A 25,843-nucleotide genomic window follows, 5' to 3' on the forward strand; every position below is an offset into this window, starting at 1 on the left:
TGGAAATTATAGTACAAAACATTGATCAGAGGCTGTTATTTTTATTATGAAGAAGCCCAAGTCATACTTTAGAGGTCAGGACGGGTCACTCCTCTTGCATCTTGGAGCCCCTACTGATCCCAAGTACCCTGGTGTCAGATGTAGATTATAGATTTAAAGCTAGACATATTCTAGCAGCATTGATGTACCTTACAGTACAAGTTAATTGAACCTGTAATCAGGTGTGATATTGTGAGTGTGTTTGCTCTTTGACTAATTTACCCGTGTATTTACTACCTATTCACTGAGCTGTTGGTCAGCACTATGTCCATGCTGGGTGGCAGAGGAAAGGCTCCTTCCTGCCATGAACTCAGTTGCATAGGAATGCAGCATCCAGCACACAGATGATTAGAGTCTGGGTGTCTAAGCCAATGGAGGTCCACACTGAGGTCGGGTCAGAGAGGGTTCAGGGAAGGAGACTTAAGTGTGCCTGAGAGACGCACAGAGGCTGTTGGAAAGCTGGGGTGTTCAGCTGATATTTAAAGGCTAAAACTGAACCTTCCAGGCCTTGAGCAGGTGGATGGAGCAGAATGGGTATGGAGGGAAGCAAATCTGTCTGGAGGCAGAGGGTGCCAGGAGAGGTAGAGTGGACAGAGAAGTGTGAGGGCAGCAGGCATATAGGAGAATTGGAGCCAAGTCCAGCATCAGCAGAGGGGCTGGGGAGGGAGCAGATGCTGGCATCGTGGCTGCATCCAGGCCTGGGCATTTGGGCTCTGAGGTGGAGGAGGCTGGTGGGTGATTCACTGGACTGGAGTGGAAAAAAGGTGGAGCACCTGAGCCAGACCAGTACTACTAGGGTCACCCATGCTCAAGATCCTGTCATGACCCAGAGGCGCGGGCTCTTCTAGGAGGAAAGAGGAGAGTGAGGGGAGCCAGCTGCCTGGGGCCTGAGAGCCTGGCACAGCTGGGGTACAGAAGGGGAGGCCCAGGCGACTGGGCAAGGGAGTGTGGAGGATGCACAGGAGCTCAGCCCCTATGTTGTGGTGGGTGCCCACACCCTCTTCTCTCTTCCTTTAGGCCCTCAGTGTCCGCTTCCCTTCTCGAGCGGGTCAGACATGCCTGGTGGAGTGATCCTCTGTAAGACAACCTCAGGCCCGGGAGAGGCCGCCCTCGTCCAGCAGTGCCAGCTGTTCTGTCGCCAGGGTTACCACAGCGTGTTCCCATTAGGGTTGCTGGTGTGTAGCCTGGAGAGCAAACGCTGGGTGTCGCAGCTTCCTCAGCCCCTGGCCTGCCAGTGTGAGTGGTCTTGGGGACATACATCCCACACCCCGCTCTTCTTAGGGTCAGAGCCAAGGATGGGAGGGTGGGTACTTGCCACTTTGCTTCACCACCCAAATGTAGCCTCCTGTGATAAGGCAAGGACACCAAGAGTGGGAGAGGGGGTGCGGAGTGCTCTCTCCTGAAAGGAGCAGATGTGTTTCACACACCCCTGGAGCGAGGCTTTATCTGTGGCTTCTCTGGAGCCATCTGTTCCTTGGGAGAATTTCTGTCATCCCAGCTCTCCTGGGATGTCTTGGATTAAGGCAGATACTCAGCAGGTAGGTGCTCTGGCAGCCGCATCAGTAACTGTAGTATTGATATACTAAGGGCTGTATGTCCAGCCTCAGAGAGTAATCTGTCCCAGAAGCCTCTCCCCAAGGCCTACCTGGACCTCCAGGATAAATACCTGGCAGGGCAGAGGCTCCAGGAGCATCCATGCTATTTAAACAGAGCTCTTCTGCTGTCCCTTAAGCCACTTGACACATGTGAGGAAACATGAGCATGGCTGGGACGGCACTGCGTTCTGAGCGTACCTGCCCGGGTGAAGTCTGGCTGGTTATCCACCACTGATTGGGTTGGGGGAATAGCAGGGACCTCACACTCAGCCTGCCTAATGCAGCAGGAAGGCATCTGGAGAGAGAGCCACATCCCAGGACTGACTGTCACACGGCTCTGGGTAGCTGCCAGAGTGCGAAGGACAGCATTTGCTATAAAGCAATCTGGGCTGTAGAGGATATTCATTAAAGAAAGTTTTAAATGTGGCTTAACTAGATAAGTGGCCTGTTCCTGTGATTATAACAGAGTGACCTAAGCTGAAATGAAGGCCAGGCTCACTACTGCTGACTCTACAGCAAGGAATCTTGGGGGAAGAAAGTGCAGGTCTTTGATTCCCTAAAGATGAGTACAGAGCTGTTGTGTATGATTGTGTAGTTTGTATACAGAATAAACTTAGGAAATATCTACTCTTAACCCTCAGAATCAGAGTGGCCTTGCTTGCATGCAAAATAATGTGGAAGATTGTCCAGGCAGAATGTCTAGGATTCCCCTGGTGTAGAGGGTGAGGCAGGTCTAAACTTGCTGTGGGTATTAAATAATTCTGAGGCAACCAATCATGTAAAGAAGTTACTAGACTCTGAGGATGACAGTATAAAATGGCAGTGCTCGTGTGTTGTAAGCCTAAAGAAGAAGAGTTATTTCTGTAGAGGAAAAACAAAGAAGAAGAAAAAGAACCTCATGGTTCTGCCATCCCTGGCCACTGACCTTCAGTCTCACCTGCAGCGCCCCAGCCATGGCAGACAGTCCAGACCGGAGCACACTTCCAGCTCCAGCTCCCACCAGGCAAGATGTGCAGTGCTGACTACACAGGACTTCTGCGGGCATTCCAGGTCTTCATACTGGATGAGCTGATGGCCCGCGGCTTCTGCCACGTCCAGGTGTGTTGTTCTGTGTCTTTCCACAGGAGGATCTGGATTGAGCAGAGGATGCTGACAGCTCAAAGGAGCGTAGGATCTGCACCCACCTTTACTTACTAGTTTTATCAAAGAGCGACTGAGTTCCAGACCTGGAAAGACATTTAGCTAAGCTGAACTGTGTTGTGGCTGAGATAGGATCCATGCTCACCCCATCGTGGGCATTCTTCCCACATGAAGATGCATGCCAAGAACGTGTCATGTGGCAGTCATCACTCATCCCTTGCCATAGATTATTCAAAGCAATCCTCATTATTGCCATTTTTTGCATGAAGAAAACAAAGACCAAGTACCAGGAGCTCTCTCTCTGCCCTTGTCAGGGCATTATCTAAAACCTTTAGGAGCTAAGATTTCTCATACTTTAGTAAGTCGAGGTCTATTCAGACTCCTTCCCTGTACCAAATTCACTCATTCATTCATTCATTCATTCATCTATTCATTCTGATAATTTAAATGTCTGAATTCCTGTTATAGGACTGGTATAGTTTTAGGTCCTAGAACTGTCACAGATAATCTGATTTAGACACCAGTTAAACTGGTAAGGACAAATTTTAATTCCTAACATGCCGTTGCACTGAAGAAAAGGGTGCAGCATGAACTGAACTCAACACCCATTTGTTCAGAAGTGGCTAGCATTTTAAACAGAGAATAAGAAGGTAGGGAAGGGCTGATGCGGGCTCAGTAAAGTCAGGAAAGAGAATAATTACAAAGAGTGGAAGAGGGGATTTGTCCATGTGAAACATGTCTGGGTTTGCCAGCCAGCAGTTATTAAACTTAGGCTCCCACCACACATAGAGGCTGGACACTGGGGCCTGGCTTCAGGTGTTGGATGGAAGAAAAAGTACATTCTCTTGGCAGCCTTGAGTTTTCTTGGAAGGAACTCTGAGAGAGGAATAGTGTTAGCCTTCAGGTACAGCCCTGAGCTGGTGGAACCATGCCCGTGTTTGTTCTTGGTAGGCAAATGCTGAGGTCCAGGAGGAGGGTTCAGAGTCTGGGCTCATGACTGGGCCAAGAGAACATCTTTAAGGTGCACAGTCGGTAACGTAAGTTTTTGCTCAAGGAGACTTAGCCTAAGGGGATGTGACACTGGACAAATACATATCAGTGATGAGCAGAACCAAGAAGGGAGATAAAGCAGGGCAGGCATGGGAGGGGAGGTGGAGGGATAGGAGTTGTCTTGGAGAGAAGAACTAGGAAAGGCTTTTATGGGAGGAGCCATTGGAGGGGGCCTGAGCACAGTGAGAACAGGACTCTTGCAGACAAAGTAGGAAGGTCAGAGCTTCTGGGATAGGAACACATTACTGTGATCCATGACACCAAGGGGCCCTGCAAGGGTGGGAACTGGAGAGAGGAAACTGGGGTCAGGGGCACGCACATCCTCAGGGCCATGTTGGCCATGGTTAGGACAGTGGGCTTGTTCTGTATGTGACGGGATGCCACTGAGGTTGACAGAGTGACATGATACAGTGTTGGCTCTAGTGTCTGCTGTGTGCAGAGTGGACTTTGGAGGGGAAGAGCAGGAGCAGAGAATCTTACACTCCTCTAGGGTAAGAGGAGATGGTGTGAGCAATGGTGGCACTGCAGAGCATGAGAAGCACAAGGATTTATGCCCATGGCAAGAGCTCTTGGGATTGGGTGTCAGATAATGTGGTCTAGAGAGAGAGAGGCATAAGGATGACTGAGGTTTGGGCTCCAGGTACTGGGTGGAGATGAATGCTGCTATTTACTGATGGAGGAGCATTGAAACTCACATAGCAAGGAGCAAAATGGTTCAGAGTCCTGGGGACCTGAGAGTTGAAAATAAGATTGAAGATAAAGATGAGGGCCTGGAGACAGCCTGGTCAATGGCCCAGTGGTGGGGGCCTCCAGGACCAGGTGTCAAGGTGCAATCAGGAGGTAGGCAGCTTCTAAGGTAAGGCGGATCTTTGGAAGTAGGACATGATGTATAAGCTTCCAGGCAAACAGATCTGCATTCCAGCCTTGACATCAGTCCCCTAGCTAGTGTGATCTGGAACTTCCCCAACCTCACTAAACTGAGCCAGGCCTCATGTCATGGTGAGGATAGGGGAATAGGAGCATCTACCATGGAAAGCCAGGCTAAGGGAGAGAATACACACATCCAAAGCTGGGCTCTGCACACACCGTTGAGAGGTTGGCAGGTTCTGGAATGAGTTGCGTTAGCATCTCAGTTCCACCACTTGCTGGCTGTAGGGTCTGAGGTACTTCCTTAGTCTCTCCGAGGCAAATCCCCAAGTCTACATGGAATAATGATTGTTCCAACTCCATAGATTTGTTCTGGAGATTAAACTAGCTCATGTGTTCAAAGTACTTCACACAGGCCTGACTAGAGACCATACTCAGACATCGTGCCATATTGCCTGGTAGGAGTGTTAAGTGCCTGGCACAAGCCAGGTTGTTGTGACACCTGTATGAAGACCCACCTCCTCTCACCTTCATGGGGGATGAGCAGGCTTCTGCTGCAGAGTTTGACTCTTTCCCTACTTATGCCTCTGTTCACTGTGTGACCAGGTCAGCTTATTTAGTGTCTCTGAACCTGTTCCTTTAAGTCAGGGTTACTAATGCATCATCCCTGAAGCAGGGTGGTGGAGAACTACAAAAAGGAGCAGTAACCTGTTCAGAGCCCTGGCATTTCCTACTCCATCTCTGAACTGACCGCATCCCTCTCGTGCAGGTGAGGACAACTGGGACCCCGGTTTCCCATCCTGTCTGTGACAACTCCTCGGTACAGGTGGGGTGTCTGACTGCGGAGCGTCTGCAAGTGAATGTCACATGGAAATCTCAGCTTAAGGACATCCCGGCAGCCTCTCTTCCAGATCTGCGGGGCATAGGTAGGCTTTTCTGCACTGCTGCTTGAGAAAGACACGTAGCCTCTTAGCCTCAGTTTCCTCACCTATAAATGTAGCTGGCAAAGCCACAGAGCCTTCCGGTGATGACAAAGGGAAAGAGTTATGGACTGATTTAGTGGGTAGCTAAATGCAAGTAATATAGGAAAAGCAATAAAGTTCTGTTCTAGAGCTTACTACAGTTAAATAGCACTAAGAGAAGGCTCGGTGGGCTTCTAATTCTGTCTCTCCACACAGAGGACACACACAGCATGGAGTAGATAGGATAGAGGAGTCTTCACTAGTTCATAATTTATGCCCTGCCACTTCCAGTGATAAACATCTCAGACTGTAGTCACTATTTAAAACAGTAAATCTATGGTCTGGATAAACTGAGATTTCAAAGACCTAAGAAGGAGTGAAGTGGGTTTGTGATAGGTCCTGTGAGCGTGTGTCCTGCTTAGCTCAAGCTCTTTGGTAGGGTAGGGTATAACCCACTCATTTACAACTAGATAATAGAAGCAAGACCCCACTTCTGTCACCCAGTGGCCAAACCCCCTGGGTCATACCCGGCTGGAGCTTGGCTTCTGCTCTGTGAGAGGAACCTGAAAAACACTGCTGAGGTACAAAACAAGAGGCAGGCCCTGCCACTCTCCTGCCTCTCTCCTTGTCCTCATGGCAATAATCTTCTGTGGGAAAATTATCCCCCGCAACAGCATTAAGAAATCAAGACCCTCATCCACCATCCTCCAAAGAGCCTGGGTAATGTGAAATCTGCAAGCTGGGATGCTTATTCCTGGCTTTGGCATGCTCAGCGATGACCATGGCTTCAGACCACAGCTGACTTTCCAGCAGCCCACTGTAGTGCGAGTGTTTTCTGAGTGGACATCCACTCAGCTCCACACAGCGCCCATCTCCTCCCTTCCTAGGAAGTTGTAGGTCCACAGCTGGAGGTGGTCTCCATGGTTAGCTGAAAGCCATGAGGTCACTTCCCTCTGGAAGGTCTTGCTTCTCCTGTGTATGGCCCCTTCAAAGCTGTGCTCTCTGGAGATCCTCTCCAACTACAAGCGTGGGGTGCCTGGGTCTATTCTGTAGATGCAGAAACCGAGGCTTAGACACAGTGGCTTGCTAAAGGTTGAAGTGGCTGAGTATCTGGATCAGTTACAAGATGTGATCCTATACCAAGATGGGCCCCATTGATGCCATGGAAATGGCAGGAGCCAGAGACCTGGGTGGAAGTGTTACTCGCACATTTGAGCCCTGCCTGAGTTTGAGTCAGTCAAATCCCTTCTCCAGGCCTGCTTTTCCCACTGTAAAATGGAACTGCAGATGATGTCTCTGTCTTCTTTTGGCTAGGATGCAGAAGACAGTGAGGTGATTTCTTTTCTTTTCTTTTCCTTTCCTTTCTTTCTTTTTTTTTTTTGGTGGAGGGGTACTGGAAATCAAACTCAGGATCTCACACTTGTAAGGCAGGGGCCATGCTGCTGAGCTATATCCCCAGCTCCAGTGAGGTGATGTCTGCCTCATTCTTGTCTTACAGAAAAGGCCTTAGACGGCCTCCTCGGGCGCTTCACGGATCTGGTCCAAAGTGGCATGTTCCAGCTTCATCTGGATTCTAAGACATTCCTGGCAGACACATCCATCCGCTTCCTCCAGAGGGACAGCTTTAGTACCTCTCCCCAGACCTGGTTTGGGTGTATGGAAGCCTTCCACCGAGTCTTAGCAACCAGCAAGGCCAGCCAGGACCCTCTGGGATGTGGTAGGTGGCCCCCATCCCTGGAATGCTGTTGGGAACACTCAGGAGGCGTTGGGAAAGGCCACTGAGCTCTGAAGGGGTCGTTCTGGACACACAGAGTAGAGGATCACATGTTCATTCGTAAAGGGAAGCTTTCAGCCATCTACTTCACATGGACATGTAGACATCATCCCAGGAGGTAGGGAAGGAGGAAGAAGCTGGTGTCTGAAGTTACACTTTCCATTCATTCTTGGCCAGCCTGGAACCCCTGTGTGAAGAAGCAAATGTCTACCTGTGTCCTGGAAAGTCATTTTTTGAACTGGTTCTGGTCATATGTCACCTACCAAAATCCATATGGCCACTCTCCAGCCCATAGCTTTACAACTAAGGGGAAGTGGTTTGGGGGAGGAGGTTTACTGAGCCACTCTTGCTCTTTCCCATGAGTGTCTTTGGAGGTCATTTTTGTGGGAAGGTAGCTGTAAATTTCTTGATGAAAGGTTAATTACTTTCCTATTGCTACCACAACAAACTAGCACAAATTTATTCATCTTTCAGTTCTGTGGGTTGAATTCTAACATGGGTTTCATGGGGTAAAATCAAAATGTATGCAGGGCTGCCTTCCTCCTAAAATCCCTGGAGGATCTGCTTCCTGTCTGTCCAGTTCTAGGAGCTGGCCACATTCTTTGGGGGTGGCTTCTTCCTTTTGTGGTCCACGGCAGCAGTGTTTCAGCTCTCTGCCCCTTCTCAAGGATCACATCTCCTTCTGCTTTCAGAGCCCTTTAATTACACACAGCTGAGTAATCCAGGACACTCCCCCAGTACAAGGTCAATCCTCAACCTTAACTCCCCCTTGCCACAAAACTTGGCATAGTCACAGGTTCTGGGAATTGACACGTAGACATCTTTGTGTGGGGGGGCATTGTTCTGTCTATCATCAAAGCCTTGAGGGTGTCAGGAGGAGGAGCAGTCCTCTTGTGTACAGAGAGAGAGGCATTTTTATTGAGCTGAAGAAGGATGTTCCTAGTTATGTTTCCCACTATTTATGTTGGTTCCAAAGCAAGAGATACGTGCCTTTTCTTTTTCTGAAATCCAGACCAAATGTTTAACTCCACACAGGATTTCAGAAGCAACTAAATCTAAGCAGAACAGAAACACAGAACAACAAAGAACAGAAACACAACCACTTCCCACTAATATTTACAGAGGATTTTATAGTTGGAAATGTGACTCTGCAAATATTTAACTCTCTCAATGGCCCTTGGTAAGCAGTTGTTTCCTTATTAGACAAAAAGGTTGAGGCCCAGATTAAATGAGATTGTGCATCTAGTGCCCTGAACAGGTAATTCCAGGAGACATTCATGGGTCACCTCAGCAATGAGTCAGCCAGTAACCCCAGTTCCTCTGGGACAACTGTGATTTGTCTCTCTACCTTGCCAGAGCTACCCAAGCATCGAGTGCTAGAAGTGGGAACACGAGTGCATGGTTCTGCCTGCTAGGGGGGGTGAAGCAGAGAGAGTCACACAGGGACATCTGCCACCATGTTTTGACTTTAATAAGAAATATCCTTCATTCTACTGCCAAAGACTCTGAAGCTGTGGGTTATGCATGTGTATGTGTATATGTATGCATGCATACACACACATATAAAAGAAGGGGATTGGCTGGAAATCTCATACTAATGTCCCATCCAAAGAATTAGAATCATTGTGATTATTCATTTCTGTCAGCCTGGAAATAGGTGAGGAATAGTTAGCTAGGCTGGTTCTGCTTGAGAAAGACCCCCTGTGTGTCCAAGGAGGCCCTGGGCCAGCAGGGGCCTCAGGTGGTGAAGGCAACGATGAATACCCCCAGGAGCCACAGGATGGCGCGTGGGGAGGGACTCAAGGGCAGGTGCTGCCTGGGATGTACCTTCTCCAGAACAGCAGTCAAAACCTTCTATAAACGGCCACGTAGTGAACATTTTTGGGGCTCTGTAAGCCATCCAGTCTGTCTCATTGACTCTACTCAGTCATCGTAGGGAATTTATTGGTAAGTCATTGGGTTCAGATAAACTTTCATTAACCAAAACAGCAGGCAGTCTACATTTGGCCCACATGCTGTAGCGTGATAGTCTTGGCTCACAATGGACCTGCAAAACTTCTCAACAAGCACAGCCCTTTACTGACTCACAAAGACTGTCAATCACATGCCTCAGCTCCACTCCCTTACCCTAAACACACAGAAATGTCCAGAATGAAATCGACAAGGGCAGTACTGAAAAACTTGGGTTCTCTCCATGACCAGTTATAATAGCCAGTATTTTTTATTTGGTTTCTGAGATGTGTGGGGTCTTACTGGCATCTCTGTCCAGAGAATTGTGTATCATTAATCCCATGTTATGGATGGGGAATCCAGGGTGTATAGTTATTGCACTGTTAGGAAGATGCTCTGTAAAGTTAAGTGGGCCTGGACTTGAGTACGTCTCCAACACTTTCTTGTTATAGGATCCAGGCAATGTTACTTGGCCTCACGGGGCACAATCTGAAAAATGGGATAGTAACACCTATTTCATTGGACTAGTTTGGAAAACAGGAAACAGTCAATTCAAAGCACATCTTAGGTGTAACCAATTCTCAAGACGTGCTTGTACTGTCACTTGTCTGTTTGGAGATTTAAACTCTGCTCTCTCTGCTTCCAGATTCTTTGTTCCATTTTCTGCATTGCATGCCTCCCTTCTCAGCAAGGGAGTCCTAGTGGAATCATGGCCTCTGCTTCTTATATCCATCCTTATTGGCTCTTTTCCTTCTGAAACACATCTGGAACACAGCTGTGAAGCTACAAGGCAGAGCTTTGTTCTATGGAAATGAAGCAGGGTTTCTGTGTGCCATCTCAGAGAACTGATCTAGATGACCCCCTTGGAGAATGCTGACTTGGGGCCAGGGGGCGTATGCGTCCCTTGTGACTCACTGGGACGTGACAGCCCATCCAGGGAGATGATAGTGCTGCAGAGTGGACGCCTTACTTGTTCTCTGCCACATCAGTGTTTTCTTCCCTCCTTCTCGCAGCCCGCCATATGGCTTCCTTTGGAATTACCTGCTGGCAGTCTTCATAGTGGATTGGCTCATTAGTGAGGATCACAGCAAAACTGTCTAGGTTTTCCATTTTCCATTCTGGATGACATTAGCTTTCACTTACTCACTATGCATTCTTATAATAGAACTAGTTCCCTATGGATATTTTTCCACAGTAATGTGTTATGGCCCCCTCCCTCTTCCTTCTTTCCCTTGCTTTTTTCTATCCACCTATCTGTCCATTTATCTGTCCATCTCAGCTTTAAAAATATACTTACATACCAAAGGCGTGTATTTCCCCAATTCTGGTGAAGGATGTAGTTGAAGGTGGGGTCTTGTTGCTGTGGTGGATGCCAGGTCATCCATCCACTTCCTCATTCTAACTTACTGCTTTTGTGTGTCCTTTGGGTGGAAAAATAGGAAAAGACACTTGATGTCAGAGATTGAGGGGATCAGTAGAAGGTGACAGCGTGTGGGTTCCTTGAGCAGAAAGGAGGCAGAGGATTTGTTGACCTGACAGCAAAAGATAGTTCACAGAGGTGTGGAGTTACATGCTTGTAATCCCAGCACTCTGAAAGATTGAAGCTAGGGGATCTCAAATTCAAGCCCATCCGGGGCAACTGATGACTTTATGATACCCTGTCTCTAAACAAACAGACGAATAAACAAATAAATCAAGAAGTTAGAAGGGCTGGGGGATGTAGCTCAGCATGAAGACCGAGTGTTCAGTCCCCAGTAACACACACACACAAAAGAAGGCAGTTACCAGCTCTCACTTTTCAACTCCTCCCCTGCTCCTTGGGGTTTGGAGACTGGAATCCTCAGGCTAGCCAATGAGTTTAGAAGGCACTTTTGAAAAGAATTGCAGCTCTAAAGCTCTAGCAATGACTGTCAACAACCTGACTCAAAGAAGTACCGAAACTCCACTTGGAGGGAAGGTATTCTTGGCTACGACAGAATGGAAAACACTATGTGGTTTCCAAGCCATGCCTGAGTTTCTGATTTGTGAGACCAATGAGCTCTTGAACTGATCTTATGTGTGTGTTTCAGAATTGTGTGAAAAAGCAGGTGTCTTGTTCTTTAACATAGCGTCTCTGTGTGCTCTTCCTAGTTATGTGTCCTGAAGGAAGCTATTCTCTGGATGAGCAGTGTATTCCTTGTCCTGTTGGGTTCTACCAAGAACAGGCAGGCAGTGTGGCCTGTGTCCCATGTCCTGCAGGCAGAACAACCATTGCCATTGGAGCATTCAGCCAGACGCACTGTAAGTCCTGCAGGGTTGGTATGAAGGAGAAGCCTATACAGCTGGAGGGTGCAGGAGAGCTGCACAACCTTGAACTGCAAATGTTTGGGGATTGTGTGTGTGTGTGTGTGTGTGTGTGTGTGTGTGTGTGTATGTGTATAACTGTCCTGACCATAGAGGAGCTGTTTAGTGGTATCACTAGCCCACATTAACAAGATGCTAGCAATACCTCTTCCCCCAATTTCTGACAAGTAGATGTATTGCTTGGGTAAGGGTGAGGGCAGTTTTGCTAACTGCATAATAATCAAAGGGGCCACCGTCTTTGAATATCTATCCCTTGCCATGCTCCAGGCCAGGCATGTTACCTATGCCGTCTCATTTGATCCTCCCAACACCTCTTCCAGGTAAATAATTTTAGCCTAACTTTTATGGATACAAAGTCTAAGGCTCAGACAAATGAAGTAATTTAGTCAAAGTCATGCGGCTAATTGGTATTTGATCTTGATTTTGTCTGATTCCAAAAACTTCTGATTTTTGTAAGTCAATCTTATCAGATCAAGAAGTGAAAGTATTTTCCACCCGTATGAATACTTATTACTGCCATGTCACCCGTATTCCCTTCTGGCCCTGCTTTTGCCAGCACCATATGTACGTATGGCCTTCCCATGTGTAATATGATTTTACTTGGCCCACTTACCCATTACCTGATATAGTTAAGGTTTTCCCAGCCAAGACACATAACTTCCCTTATAGGACATCTTTTCATGTTAGTCTGAAATTGTGTCAACGTGAGGCAAACCATCATTACTTGTGCTGAGAGTAATTTCTAGAACTTTTAAAGCTAACTTTCAAAAGAGATCAAGTCACTGTCTTTGACTTTGCCTTTGTCAAATGAGCAGTACTTACAGGAAAGTAATTCCAAGAAAGTCAAAGTGGGAGGAATGGCGTAGGTGGAAGTCTGCCTCCCCTCTGGAGTGGAAACTTCCCCAGAGGCACAATGCCCTGTTTGTCTGGGCACTGCCCTTCCCTTGTACACACTCACTACAGAGCTGTGGGTCAGGGATGGCCTGAAGTGCTATCAGCATGCCACTGAAGCACTTTCTTAAAAGGACACTAGCATCAATACTGATACTTCTTTATGAAGGGGATGTGAAAGAAATGGTGGGAAACAGAGGACGAAGGCTAAGGCTTGCACTAGCCAGGTTCAGTCCCTGCTCTGAGCTCACATTGCCACATGATAGCTTAACATTTCTTCTCTGAATATTAATTCTGTTGTCTATTACACAGGGCCAGCAATGCCTCACTCACAGGCATGCCTTAGTCCAGGCCACCCTTACACATTACCATTGACTGAACTGCTTAAATAGCCACCATTTACCTCTGCAGATTCTCAAGCCTGGCCACCCGAGGTCTTGGTGAAGGAACTCTTCTGTTGTGTCCTCACACACCTTTTCTTGTTGACTATGTAGAGAGGAAGAGAGCTCTCCTGTCTTCCTCTTTTCAAAAGAGCTTCATTTATGTTATGAGGCCCCATTTTAATGATCTCATCTATACCTAGTTATATTCTAAAGGCCCCCCTCAAAAGGCCGTGACATTTGAGGATTAGACCTTCCATATATGAATTGAAAAGAGGGCACAACTTTCAGTCCTTAGCAAAGCAGAATCTTGGTGTTTAATATGAACAATAAGCAACCCCTACACCCACTTTGCTCATGTTTCTGTGTCATTTTAGAGGGCTCTGCTACATCATGCTCTCTACACAGCTTCCTTGAGCCCAGAATCAATTTTAGTAGACTGCCACCCAGGATCAAGGTTGGAGTCTCTGCTAAGGTGTTCTTCATATTGAAGAACTTCTCCACGATGCATTAACTCTGTCATTCTGCCTTTTGCCTTACCTGGTATGTGTTGGAATCCTTCTGAAGAGAAATGGAGGGGAACTGCTGAGTTTGAAGTGATGCACAGCACTTGTAATCTTTCCCCTTTTTGGTGTTAGGATAGCTTTGATTATCCCAATTCCTCCAGAAGGCCGAGGTCTGCATTCTTACTTATACTTTCTTCTACTCTAGTAGGCTCATTGGACCATGTTTGAGGTTCTGTTGACAGCCAAGTAACGAATGATTGATTGATGTATTAGTTCATATTTAGCATGTATGACATGCAAACTATTCTATAAAATGTAGCATTTGTAACTCCCAAAAGTTGTTACTAATCAGTGATTACTAATGTACCTAATAGTCTTGAGAAATGGAAGCTCACATATTATCAAGTCACTGTGTACCACAAAAACTACCTTTCTCCTACTTCCCAGCTTTGGAGAAAGGAGTCATGGAATTCTCTTTTTAACATCATGAATCAAAAACGCATTGACTTTCTGCATTCTGCCAAGTATATACTAGATATTTACAATAATTAATATTTCTTTCATTGAGGAGAAGGAAGTGAGTGAGTACATAAATACGCTGTGATGTAATTAATGGTTCAGTGGAGGTGTGTTTGAATGGTGTTGCAGCAGCTTTGCTAGAGCTTGAAGGACTGGGCTGGGTGAAAGGCTAAGCTAGGGGGCCAGATGTAGAAAAGACTTCCATGAAAAGGAAATAGCCTGAGCACAAGGGCAGAGATATTCACCCATAGATTTGCCCCTGTTTATTGATTTTGGTGGAAGCTTGTATTATATATCAGGCACTGTGCAAATCAGTGGGATATTTGTGCACAAGACCATTTCTAGTCCCTAGATCTTCAAATGAACAGCAATGTCCACCAATCTTTAATTCATAGAAAAGTGGAAGTGACAACTATGCTCCCTGTTATGGTGGAGAGATGCAAATCCCAGAAAGAATAACTGGCAGTCAGATAGATCTAGCTCTGGTGCCTGGTGTGTCTAGCCTATTCAGGCTTCTAGAACAAAATACCATAGACTGGGAGGCTTACTGGCAGTAGAACTTTGTTCCTCACGGTTCTGGAGGCTGGAAGTCCCAAAGCAAGCTGCCGGTAGATTCCATGTCTGATGAAGTTATCATAGATGGTGCCATCTCACTGTGCTCTCAAGTGGTAGGCAGGGCAGATGAGCTCCCTTGGGCCTCTTTTACAAGAGCACTAATCCCATTCATGAGAGCTGCATTCTCCTGAATTCATCACCTCCCCAAATCCTTACCTCCTAATAGAATTTTATTGAGGATTAGACTTCAACATAGCAAGAATGCTTCCTCAACCTTAGTCCAAGTAAATGAGGATTGAGATGTGTTGATCTAGTTTTTGTTACTTTAATGAAGTACTCAAGGCAGAATAATTTTATAAAGAAAAGAGATTTACTTTGGCTCATGGTTCTGGAGAGGTGAGGTCTTGGGACTGCATCTGACGATGGCTCTACTGGCTAAGTCCCAAAGTGATATAGGCACCACTTGACATGAACCAGGAAGCACATGTGTATCTGTTTGTGTCTCTTTTGTGATCTCTTCTCTTTATAAAGCCACCAGGATTCAGCCATGATGGCCTTACCCCAATGACCATCTCTAATCTTAATTACCTCCTAAAGGTCCCCCCATCACATACCATAGTCTGATTAAATTGCCACCCTCTCATTACCTCATGCTGGGAATTATGTTTCAACCATATCAGGAAGTGGAGACCTATGAGTGGCAGAGTCTGCATAGTGATGGCAGGGAGGAGAATGCATCAGCAGAGTGACCAGGTGCTGCCAACACCTGTGCTTGAGCAGTGGGAGTGTGGAACAGTGCAGTCAGACACTGGAGGCAGCAGGTGGGTCGGGCCATACAGTCTATGGCAGAGCTGGGGAAAGGGAATTATACATCCCAACAAGGAGCCTGCGTATTGTGCTTTGGTGAAGGTGAAGCCAATGTCTGGGCTAAATGTGAGAGTTGGTCACCTGAGAATGACCTGGAGCCTGGGGATTGGACGGGGATGACTCCAAAGGCTGTCACTGATTAGTGTGTCTCTCTCCTTCCAGGTGTCACTGATTGTCAGAGGAATGACGCAGGCCTGCAGTGTGACCAGGATGGCCAGTACCGAGTCAGCCAGAAAGACAGGGACAGTGGAAAAGCTTTTTGCATGGACAGTGAGGGACGCAGGCTGATGTGGTCGCAGACAGAAGCTCCACTCTCCGATTCTCAGTGTCTGAGTATGTGCCTGCACTTAGATTGGCTGAAATGCTAGGGAGGGGGTCTTTGCAGAAAGGTAGAGAGGCATGTGATATTTCTGTCTCTCACTTTCTATTTTGAAAAAAATTTAGCAGACACAGACTCAGAAGAAATGTGGGATGAACAAATACCTTTCAGCTAAATCCAAAAATTTTTAATATTTTGCGCTTTTTTTGAATCATTTTAAAAGTAATTTTCAGACAACCTGAGACTTCACCGCTAAATACTTCAGCATGCACAAGTGGTAAACTTTTATAAAAGTGCATCTCTCAAGTCTTTCTTCCATGTAGCCAGGTGGCCTCTGAACCTGAGTGTTTCTCCCTTGGGAGACATTGTGGAAAGACCGAGTATCCGTACTTGTTCCTAAACTTCCTTGCTGGGTGACCCAGAGCAATCTGCCTCACCTCTCTGGTTCTCAGTGTCCCTAGGGGCCTCCTGTCCATTTCCTTGAGACATTACGAGAGTCATCATGATTCTATAACAGATACTCACTGAGTGCCACCCTGTGCCAGGCACAGTTCCTCTGTAATATAAAGGTGGTCAAGACCTATATCCAACACCTTGGAATATAAGGCATGACAGGAGTCTGCAGACCAGAAGGGAGGAGCATGCTCTCTGGGATCAGAAGTGGTTTAATCCCAATGACTCCCTTTGTTGACTGTGTGGTCTTGGGCAAGCACTTACCCTCAGTGGTTCCCTTGTCTGTGAAAGGAGGATGTCCAGGTCTGCCTTGTGTGGGTGTTGGGTGCATTTTAGCAGTGATGCAGCCATCAGAAGTAATGGACATTTCAGAAAGATGAGTAGACTCAGCCACAGAAACTGCCTGCGCCTTCTGTGCATAACCAGGAGCCAGCTGCACAGTCCCTCTTCCTTCTGGTCTTTGGGCTTTGTGTCCTCTTCCCCAGCCCCGCCCTCTGCTGGAGGTCCCCGCTGTCCTTCCTTCTCACTGTGTAGGCCAGAGTCAGCCCAGATAGCTAGATTCTCAGCATCTCTGCATGAGGACAGGGCCTGGCATACATGAGCTTGCTATGTGACCAGCACCCTGTATATTCCTAACGGAGTACATACTGTCATCTGTAGTAATTTAGTGGGGGAGACTGAGAAAGAGTGCTGAAGTGAACATCTTGTTTGATCGTTGGGGTACCACATCTAGAGTTTGAACTGAATGTGTCTTATAAGCCCTTGTTTTCCATTACACCAAGCTGTGATTCTACATGGATTAATCTCATTCCTCATTAAATACAGATGTGCAACACACATGCACACACATGGCTTCACATCAGTGCACACACACCCATGTGCACACACATGCGCACACATGCATACACACACACACACACACACACACATGGCCTGCCTGTCCTCTAGGGAAGGTGGTACACCTAACTACAAACACCAGAGAAAATCCAAGTGAGAAATTAATCATCTTTCACTATTCAGAGTGGTTATTCTTGTTCTCTGGCAAAGAGCTAATAAATCCCTAGGCCCTTTTCAAGGGGAGGGGCTGTACGTGTGTGTCCCATGGATAAATTGCAAACCCAGCAAAAATCTTAGTTTTTCTCAATCTCTCTTTGTGGGCAGAGCTAGCAATTGTGGGAATTGGAGCTGACAGATGCTTTAAGAGGTGATCTGGGCAACTTCTTTCCAGATGCAGGAAAGGGTCCACAGAGAGGAAGCCACTTGCCCAGGCATACTGGCCATTCTGGGATCATTGCCACCTCTCATCCCTACTAACAGCTCAGCTCTGTGGACATCACATTCACATGAAGTTTGCAAAGCCTGTCATGGCCTGTTCTACCCAGCAACCAGAGCGAAAAGAAAATTTAATTAACAGCACTAGAAGCATCCATGAGTCACAGCTCAGCTCTGACAGCTCTGAGGATGCCTGCCTAGGTTGCTGGTTTGTGCATAGCTCCCAGGGAGTCCTCAACATCTTAGGCTTCTTATGCAAAGCTCTGCACTCAAGGCTGCCTTTCTAGATAGGCAAAGGATTTCCATATTAATAAACTGCCCCCACTGGAATGTCAGCTTCTACCCCAGAATCTCTTGTGTGCCTCTGAGAGGAACTTGTTTCCTAGAGTGGAATTGTGGACTCATATTTGAGAATTTTGCCCTTCATAATATGCAAAGGACACAGCTTTATAACAGTGTGGAAGATGACTGAAGCAATTCATCTTACCAGCAAGTACCTATGGCTCTGGACGAGAACAGAAAAGCAGCTACAGATCTAGCTCAGAAGAACCTAGTCCAGTGAAGTAAGAATTCAGAGAGGATGCTTTGAAACTACAATCTTACTTGATCCCAGGGAGTCCTCAACATCTTAGGCTTCTTATGCAAGAAGAGCTCAGCTTTATACCTCCCCAGGCAGGTGTTTCCCTGAGTGGGATTTGCCTCTCCTCTACCACTGCCATCCTCAGGCCTGGCCTCACTGCTCCCTCAGGCATCACTGCCACAACCTCTGTACTGCTCCAGTCCAACAATCTCTCTATGGAGTTTCCAGCATAATTATTTTAAATGACAATTTTGCTTATTGAGGATCCCTGCATTGCTCTTGGGATCAAGTAAGATTGTAGTTTCAAAGCATCCTCTCTGAACTTTCACTTCACTGGACTGTAGGTTCTTCTGAGCTAGATCTGTAGCTGCTTTTCTGTTCTCGTCCAGAGGTATAGGTAGTTGCTGGTAAGATGAATTGCTGCAGTCGTCTTCCACACTGTTTCCTGAAGGTCCTGAGGAAAGGAGATTCTCCACCAGCATCCCTTTTCTGAATACCAGCAGATTCTTGAAAAGCTACACTGACTATAGTTTCAACAAGATTTAATTAAAAATTGAAAACCTTTTAAATATTGCTTATTCTCCTAGAGTATTTGAGCAAGTGATCTCCAGAAATTGAGACTTAGGGACACGCCCATGAGTGTATCATGGCATATGCTGGACGGAAGCTCAGCATTTCCAAACAAAGTATCACAGACTGTAAGAATAGTAAGACAGGAAGAGACAACAGAAAGGCTCAGTATGTGTTAAACCTGTGAGCTTAGTAACTTTCTGGAAGGGAACCCTTTGCCAACTTAGAATGCTTTTCTTATGTCAAAATTTTTGAAACTTTAAAACATACCATTTCTATATTAATGTGCTCTTCCAGCCCCATCCCATGAGAATAAACATATTTTATTTGTATGCTTTTATTATGACAGCTGAGAACAGATTGCTTTGGATGGCCCAGATATATTTTCTACTTGGACTTTTTGCTTCTTCAATAAATACACATGAATGTACTGACCTGATGAAAGCCAGTCTAGACATAGGCTCATTTATAAAGCAATTGGATGTGTATGATAATGAGTGCTCACATATAGGTTTATAATTACATCTGCAAAGAACTGATGCTCATAGAATTTGGGGCTGACTAATGAATGTTGCTTTTTTATAGCTGCCTGCAAATAACACACTTGGCCATTTGTGGGTTGAATGATGAATCTCATTCCTTGGGTTATCTGCCATGCTTCTTTTTTTTTTTTTTTTTTTGGTACTGGGAATTGAACTCAGGACCTTGCACTTGCCGGAAAATCACTGTGCTGCTGAGCTATCTCCCCAACGCTCCCTGTTTCTTTAGTTACTGAGGAATGAATTCTAAGTCACATAGCTTTGACAAGTTACCTTTCTTCCTCCTCATTCAGCTATTTCCATGAGCACATGGCTATGTTATTCCAACCAAATAGGCCCCAAGTACTGTGTGTTGATGACAGCAGGAGAAACCGATGCTAATATATCAATTAAACAAACATTTTCTTATAAATGCCCGAGCCACGTGACACTTCTCCAAATTTACAAAAACCCAAATATACATGATCTGATTGTATATATCCTTGTATAAACAATTACCTTGTCAGAAAGAGTTTAAGATTTTTTTTATAGAAAGCAATATTATTTAATGAAATAATTACATGATATAATTAGCATTTAAAGACAAGGGTAGGGAGATACAAGTTGAAATAGAAATAAGTGGAAAGTTTTAAAATAGCATCAATATTTTGTAGTACTTGCCGATAATGAAGTAGGAAAAGGGAGACAAGGTAAGCAATAGCTATCAGTATTAGATATGGGTAACATGCTGGAGCTCCCTAGTGTAAGAATTGTTCTCTCTGTGGGATGAGGAGGTGCTCATGGGAAGTGATTTCCTGACTATCTTGTTGGCTAACCTACTTTGACTTATTTGCTCTGCTTAACACTCTGTGTAGATGCGTTGCACCCTTCACGGTCGGATTTTATAAGTCTGCTTTATTTTCAGTGATGCAGAAATTTGAGAAGGCTCCTGAATGGAAGGTGATCTTCAGTGCTGATGCTCCTGGGATGCTCAGGTCCAGAGTTCCTGGTTTTGAATCCCCGCTGATGCAATGCTTGGCAGGTGAGGGGCACTGGGGAAATGGGCATATGGGGAGTGGTGTGAAACATCCTATGCTGACTGGGAAACAAAAGAAAGCATGCCATTAAAACCATGATGAGAAAACACAGTTTGTCAAAAACATGATGAATCAATTAATTTTTAACATGTATATTCAATCCATAGTTTCATTACAGTTTATAGCACATCCACTAAATGGTAAGAAATATATGAAAGATTAGGGAACCAAAATGAACAAACTCATTATAGAGCTATTTAGGGTATCAGCCATGAGGCCAGAGAGCTAATAGGAACAGCTAATATTTATTGAGCTGTTGTCTGCACACTGATAATCTCATAATCTTACAACCACCCATAAAGGAACCATGCTGATCCCAAGTTACACGGAGAGTGTAAGTTCATTGACACAGAGCTAGCAAGTGACAGAATTTAAGTTCAGATTCAGGCTAGTGGATATTAAACCTATGGTCTTACCATTATTGCATTATTCCTCTTCAGCAATGAAATGGTTTAGTTGTTAGTGAGCACTTTAGCATAGGTCTATTTGGGTTATCTGCTGTGGCTATGATGAGCATATGTTGTTTGTAGCACACAGTGCAGGAGGTGAGGAAGGTGCTGAAAAAAATGGAGCCTGAATGGTACACATAGGGTCTAGAGCAGCAAGCTGTTTGCAACATTGAAAGCTTTAAAAGGTTCTGCATCACTGGTGTAGGGGACCAGAACCAAGAGGAAGATGAGGAGACATGAGGAGCTTGTGCCTGGGAAGCACACTTGATAGCTATGGCAGTAATTTGTCTTGACAAGGAATATTATACTCATACCCACGCATGCACTCACACACTGTGACATAGCTTGAGATTGAAAAGCAAGAAAGAGAGGATGCAGTCTTACAGAATGAGGTGAGCAGAGAGGGCAGGTCTGTCTGTTAGAAGCAGAGGTGGTTTATGTAGCTACGATAAACTCAGTGACTGAGGTAGGTAACAGTTGGGCAAGAGACCCATGTCAGGAGAATGTAGCAAGGCAGTGTTTTATCAGACAAATGAAAAAAGTCTATCCAAGACAGGAAATTTGTGTGATGAGAATTCAGGCATTCAGCACCAAGTACCACAGACCAGGTAGCAAAGAAACTTACTCGCTCAGAATTCATTAGGCTGAAATTCCGAGGGGAAGGTCTGTTATCTCCCTGGCTTGTAGATGGCTGTCTCCTCCCATGTCTTCATGTGGTTTTTCCTTGTGGATGTGTCCGTGTCCTAGTTTCCTTTTCTTACAAGAACACTGGTCATATTGAATTAGGGTCCACCCTAATGACCTCACTTTTCACTGAGTTACCTCTTTACAGACCTTATCTTTAAATTTAGTCACACTTAAAGGTGCTGGGATTAGGACTTTAATGTATGAATGGATTGGGGCACCATTGATCCCATCATAAACATCAAGAAGATTTTATAGATGGTGAAAAGGCCACTTAAGAGGATGGAAAACAAAGGCATTATGACAATGGGAGAAGAGGATACAGTGATGAGAGAAAGGGACCAGGTAAAAAAACCAAGTCCCCAGTGCAGTGAGGCACATGAGAAAGATGCAGTACAGTAGGACACAAGATGATGCTGCGTTTGGGGCCACAGCAGTAGCCTTGGGTCTGGGTCAGACCCAGCTGCAGTGGGCTCCTCTATAGTCCTGATCCACAACTCTTCTGGCCATCCTAATGGGCCTTGTCCCTGAGCCTGGAGCAGAGACTGCTTGCAGTGAAGACCAAAGTCATACAGCTGAGGGAAAAGTTGCTGTAGGGCCAGAAATGGGTGATTCAAAATGAATTGTTTTCTTTGGTTCTGAATGGGCCTGACGGTGTGTGGATGAAAAGATCCAGCCTTTACTTCTCAGGGCCCACTTCATGAGAGCAGTGGAACTATGCGACACTGAGGTGAACTTCCAGAGAGCCCCCTTCACATCTGGGGTTCATAGGCAACCACCTTCACAGCCAAGACAAACCCCTAGGGGACAGCTGGGGTTCACCCCTAGCAAATGACCCTCACAGCCAAGGTACATCTGTAGGGGGCCACCTTTCCAGCTGAGGTTTACCCCCAGGGGACTGCCTTTATAGCCAAGCTCACACCCCACCTTTGCAACCAAGGTTCCAGCTTGTGAGTTGTCCCGTCAGAGGACAGGAAAACACCTCAGTCACCAGATACATGGTTCTTCCTTGCCCTGCAGCTGGGAAGATGTAGGGAATCACAGGGCAGGGCCTGGAGTAGGAAGCCCCTTGAATGAGTACTTTGCCACCATCCACCTTGTGACTTTGCTAGTTCTCAGCCATGTTCCTTTGTCTCTAAATTTGCCTCTCCTGAAGGCAGTATGAATAGTATATTGACACTCCAATGGTGTCTACCCCTCAAATGGGGCTTGCACATTTGTAAATCTTTTTTCAGTCAACTTAAATTTTTTTACCGAAATCTTCCATTCTTGATAAATTATTAGTAGCTATCATTATTCATGAATTTTACACAGTTAAATATGGCTCAGTTTAAGAAAATATTGTAACTTCATCCATTTATTTAACAAACTCTTTGAGCCTTCTGTGTGCTGGTTGCCACTTTTCATGCCTGTGGTACAGAGAGACATCTGGCCTGCAGTGTGAAATGGGGCCTCATCACGAGAAATGTGGATTATTCTATACTGTCATATTCCTTAGTGTCCCTCAGCTGCCTAGTGTATGAAAAGTACAGCCTCTAGCACACTTGTGATCGCAGTGGATACCAGGTGCAGTTCTCTGAGAATAAAGTGAGTGAAGTGGAAAAGGTCCCATTCACTAATTGCACAGGTTCTCAGGTCTGACTTTTTGGATCAAAATTCCGGCTCTCCTGCTCAGATTTGTGACCTTAGGTGAGGAGCTGAACCCAACTGTTTTCAGCTCCTGGGCTGTGAGGTGCGGGAGAAGGGTCCCAGGACTTAGGGAGCACTTGTCATAACACACACTGGGCGATGTACCTGTAGTAAGCATCTCTGATGTGTGTGCCTTGTGTATATTATGTATTCATGTGTGTCTGGATGTGCCTATCTAGATTTGCATATGTGTGTGTATTGGGAGAGTGGATTTGTGTATGGTAGTGAGTGCATGTATGTGTGTTTGTGTCTGTGCATGTCTGTATAAGTGTGTGTGTGCAGTGTTTTGGGTACATTGTGGACATGTGTGTATGGGTGTCTGTACATGTGTGTTGCGTGTGTATTTAGAATGTGTCTGGTATATTGTGAGTCTGTAACTAATGGTATATTGGGAGTGTATGAGGTTACATTGTGAGAATATGTGGGTGTGTGGCAGGGCAGGACACCTTCTGTTCTTTCTGTCACCGCCTTTCCAAGGTGATGACTGTCCCTCAAATGGTTTTTGCAGATTGTGCAGAAGATGAGAGCTGCAGCTTCTTCACCATGTTCACCACAAAGTCAGAGGTCTCATGTGATTTCTATGGTTGGACAAGTGACAGCTTCTCCTGCACGACTCCTGCCCAGGTGAGGCGTGGTGTGACGCTCTTTGGCTGTTCCATGTCAAACATACTCTGATGCCATGCTGAGGGCTGGTGAGGTGATGGGAAGAGATAGTCCACATCTGATCTTTATGGCCACCAGCCCTTCAGAGAGATGGGACTTCAGGAACTGAAGCTGCAATAGGTCTGAGACTGACCACAGAGGTGTAAGGAGCAGTATCATTTCCTGGGGAGTCAGGCGAGAGACGCAGTGCTGAGCACCCACTTCCTGTCCCCACTGCTTACTTCATCAAGCAGCTCGGGCCCACATACCATGAGGTCATGGCCACAGCCTCAAATACTGTCTGCCTCTCTGAGTCCTAGATAGGTCTCCAATTTAAAGCAAGAGCTTGCCGTCCTAATTTTCTAACTCCCAAGCCTGTGCAAATCTCCACTTTACATACCAATTTCTAATGAATCCTTCTGGAAAGTGTCTATGTATTTATAAATAGGTTTTTATGTTTATGCTAATATTTTCTCGTATCTGTTCCTTTCTACCTTGATTTCCTCATGACAGTTATCTGTATCTGTATCTTTTCAGTGGTAGCATACCAGTTTGCATGCATTATCCATTCCACATTCCCTCAGTTAAGGACACGTACACTTGTGATAGTTTTGTAACATCACAAACACTAGTGCTGTGTCCATGCACTGGTATGTGTTCCTAAGTGATATCCTGGAAGAGGTGTGAGTTTCAGGGCCTTCAAGCTAGGGTCTGTAGCTGTAAGATACACAGAATGGGCAGGGAGGGACTTGGGTGGGAATCCCAGCTCCCCTACTTGATCATTGCTACTATTTAGGTTCTTGGTCCCTCAGATTCCCCAAATCTTCCACAAGGATAGCAATAGTATCCATGTCACAGGGTCATTGTGAATAGTAACTAAGTTCTTACATGGAATGTGGTGCAGAGAAAGTTCTCAGTGATCATTATTACAATTATCATCACTGTTGTTAATATCATCACACCCTTCCCAACTCAGGTTAGCAGGAAATTCCATCCTGAGTATTATGGAGGCTCCTCTCCAGGGCCCTGGGCTTGCAGTACACTGCTAGGTGTGAGAGCAGGGCTTGGACACTTGTCATTACTGGTCAGCCTACCCTGCCTCATGCTTGGGTCTGAAGTCCCAGGTTCTGCTTTAAACTTCTCAGCTTTGCTGCTTCTGGACCAGGTTTGGGCTGTGGGGTAGGAGGAGACTCTTCACAGGGGTCCCTGTGCATTGCATTTAGCCTCCCCAGGTCCAATCATCCATCTGGCCTCCTGCTGACCCTGCCCTACCAGCGAACAAGCATAGAAGGGCCAAGAGCTTCCATTCCCATCTGCAGCAGCCCCTTCCCTCTGTGCTCTCCAAGATCCTCCTGCCCTCCCCAGGCTGTCACCTCTCCAACAAGCTCAGACTGTCCAAAGAGCAAGAGACACTGTTGCCTTCCCATGTGCTTTTGCCTCTGCTCTCCAATTCCCCCAGGAAACTCAAAAGTTTGGCAAACAGAATGGGAGAGCAAAATGCCAGGTTAAAAACACAAACCGATCTCGTCAAATGTATCCCACACACCCACAGGGTAGAATTGCTCAAAATAAGTCACAAGAGAGATCAGAGATAACCGAGCATTCGAAACCTCTGGAGGTGTGACCTCTGCATTTCTACGCTTCATAACCCCCCTGGATAGAAACTGTGTACCTCCACGTTCTCCCAGGAGCGGGTTCCCGCCTCTATCCCCTCTCTCTTCAGTCCTCCTCTCACTGGAGCTAGTCTAAACACCCACTGAATCCCAGTCTTCCATGTCTGTTTCCTCTGCTTAAAATCCCTTCTTTTGTTTCTACTTAGCCAATTTGCTTACTCATACATCAGCGCCTTACCCTTACCTAGCGCCTTTACTTTTCCTGGGAAACATTCCTCAGTTCTGTTTCTCCAGAGAATTATGCGTGAGCATGCGCGTGTGTGTGCGTGCGCACACACACACACACACACACACACACACACACACACACACATGCATACACCACCACCACCACCACCACCACCACCACCTTGTAATCGCCTCCTCTCTGATTGCCTGGCTCTTTGCAGCTGACATTCTGAGCCTGATTTATTGCTTACATGTGTGTCTGCTCCAATACACCAGGAGAAATTGACAAGC

The 25,843-nt window shown here is 46.1% G+C and overlaps 1 protein-coding gene across 1 annotated transcript in view; it reads left to right on the top strand.

Moving 5' to 3' along the window:
* The window catches only part of Tg (thyroglobulin), a 216,191-nt gene that overhangs the window by 31,016 nt on the left and 159,332 nt on the right, over nucleotides 1-25,843 (top strand). The window contains exons 17-24 of the mRNA XM_005398023.1: nucleotides 1,057-1,275; nucleotides 2,578-2,732; nucleotides 5,461-5,617; nucleotides 7,152-7,370; nucleotides 11,508-11,657; nucleotides 15,601-15,771; nucleotides 20,076-20,192; nucleotides 23,578-23,693. Of these exons, the coding sequence (XP_005398080.1) occupies nucleotides 1,057-1,275; nucleotides 2,578-2,732; nucleotides 5,461-5,617; nucleotides 7,152-7,370; nucleotides 11,508-11,657; nucleotides 15,601-15,771; nucleotides 20,076-20,192; nucleotides 23,578-23,693 (1,304 nt within the window). The remainder of the gene's footprint in view (nucleotides 1-1,056; nucleotides 1,276-2,577; nucleotides 2,733-5,460; nucleotides 5,618-7,151; nucleotides 7,371-11,507; nucleotides 11,658-15,600; nucleotides 15,772-20,075; nucleotides 20,193-23,577; nucleotides 23,694-25,843) is intronic.

Source organism: Chinchilla lanigera, unplaced genomic scaffold, assembly GCF_000276665.1.
Source record: "Chinchilla lanigera isolate Chin_1 unplaced genomic scaffold, ChiLan1.0 scaffold00060, whole genome shotgun sequence".
In the NCBI taxonomy this organism is placed as follows: Eukaryota; Metazoa; Chordata; class Mammalia; order Rodentia; family Chinchillidae; genus Chinchilla; species Chinchilla lanigera.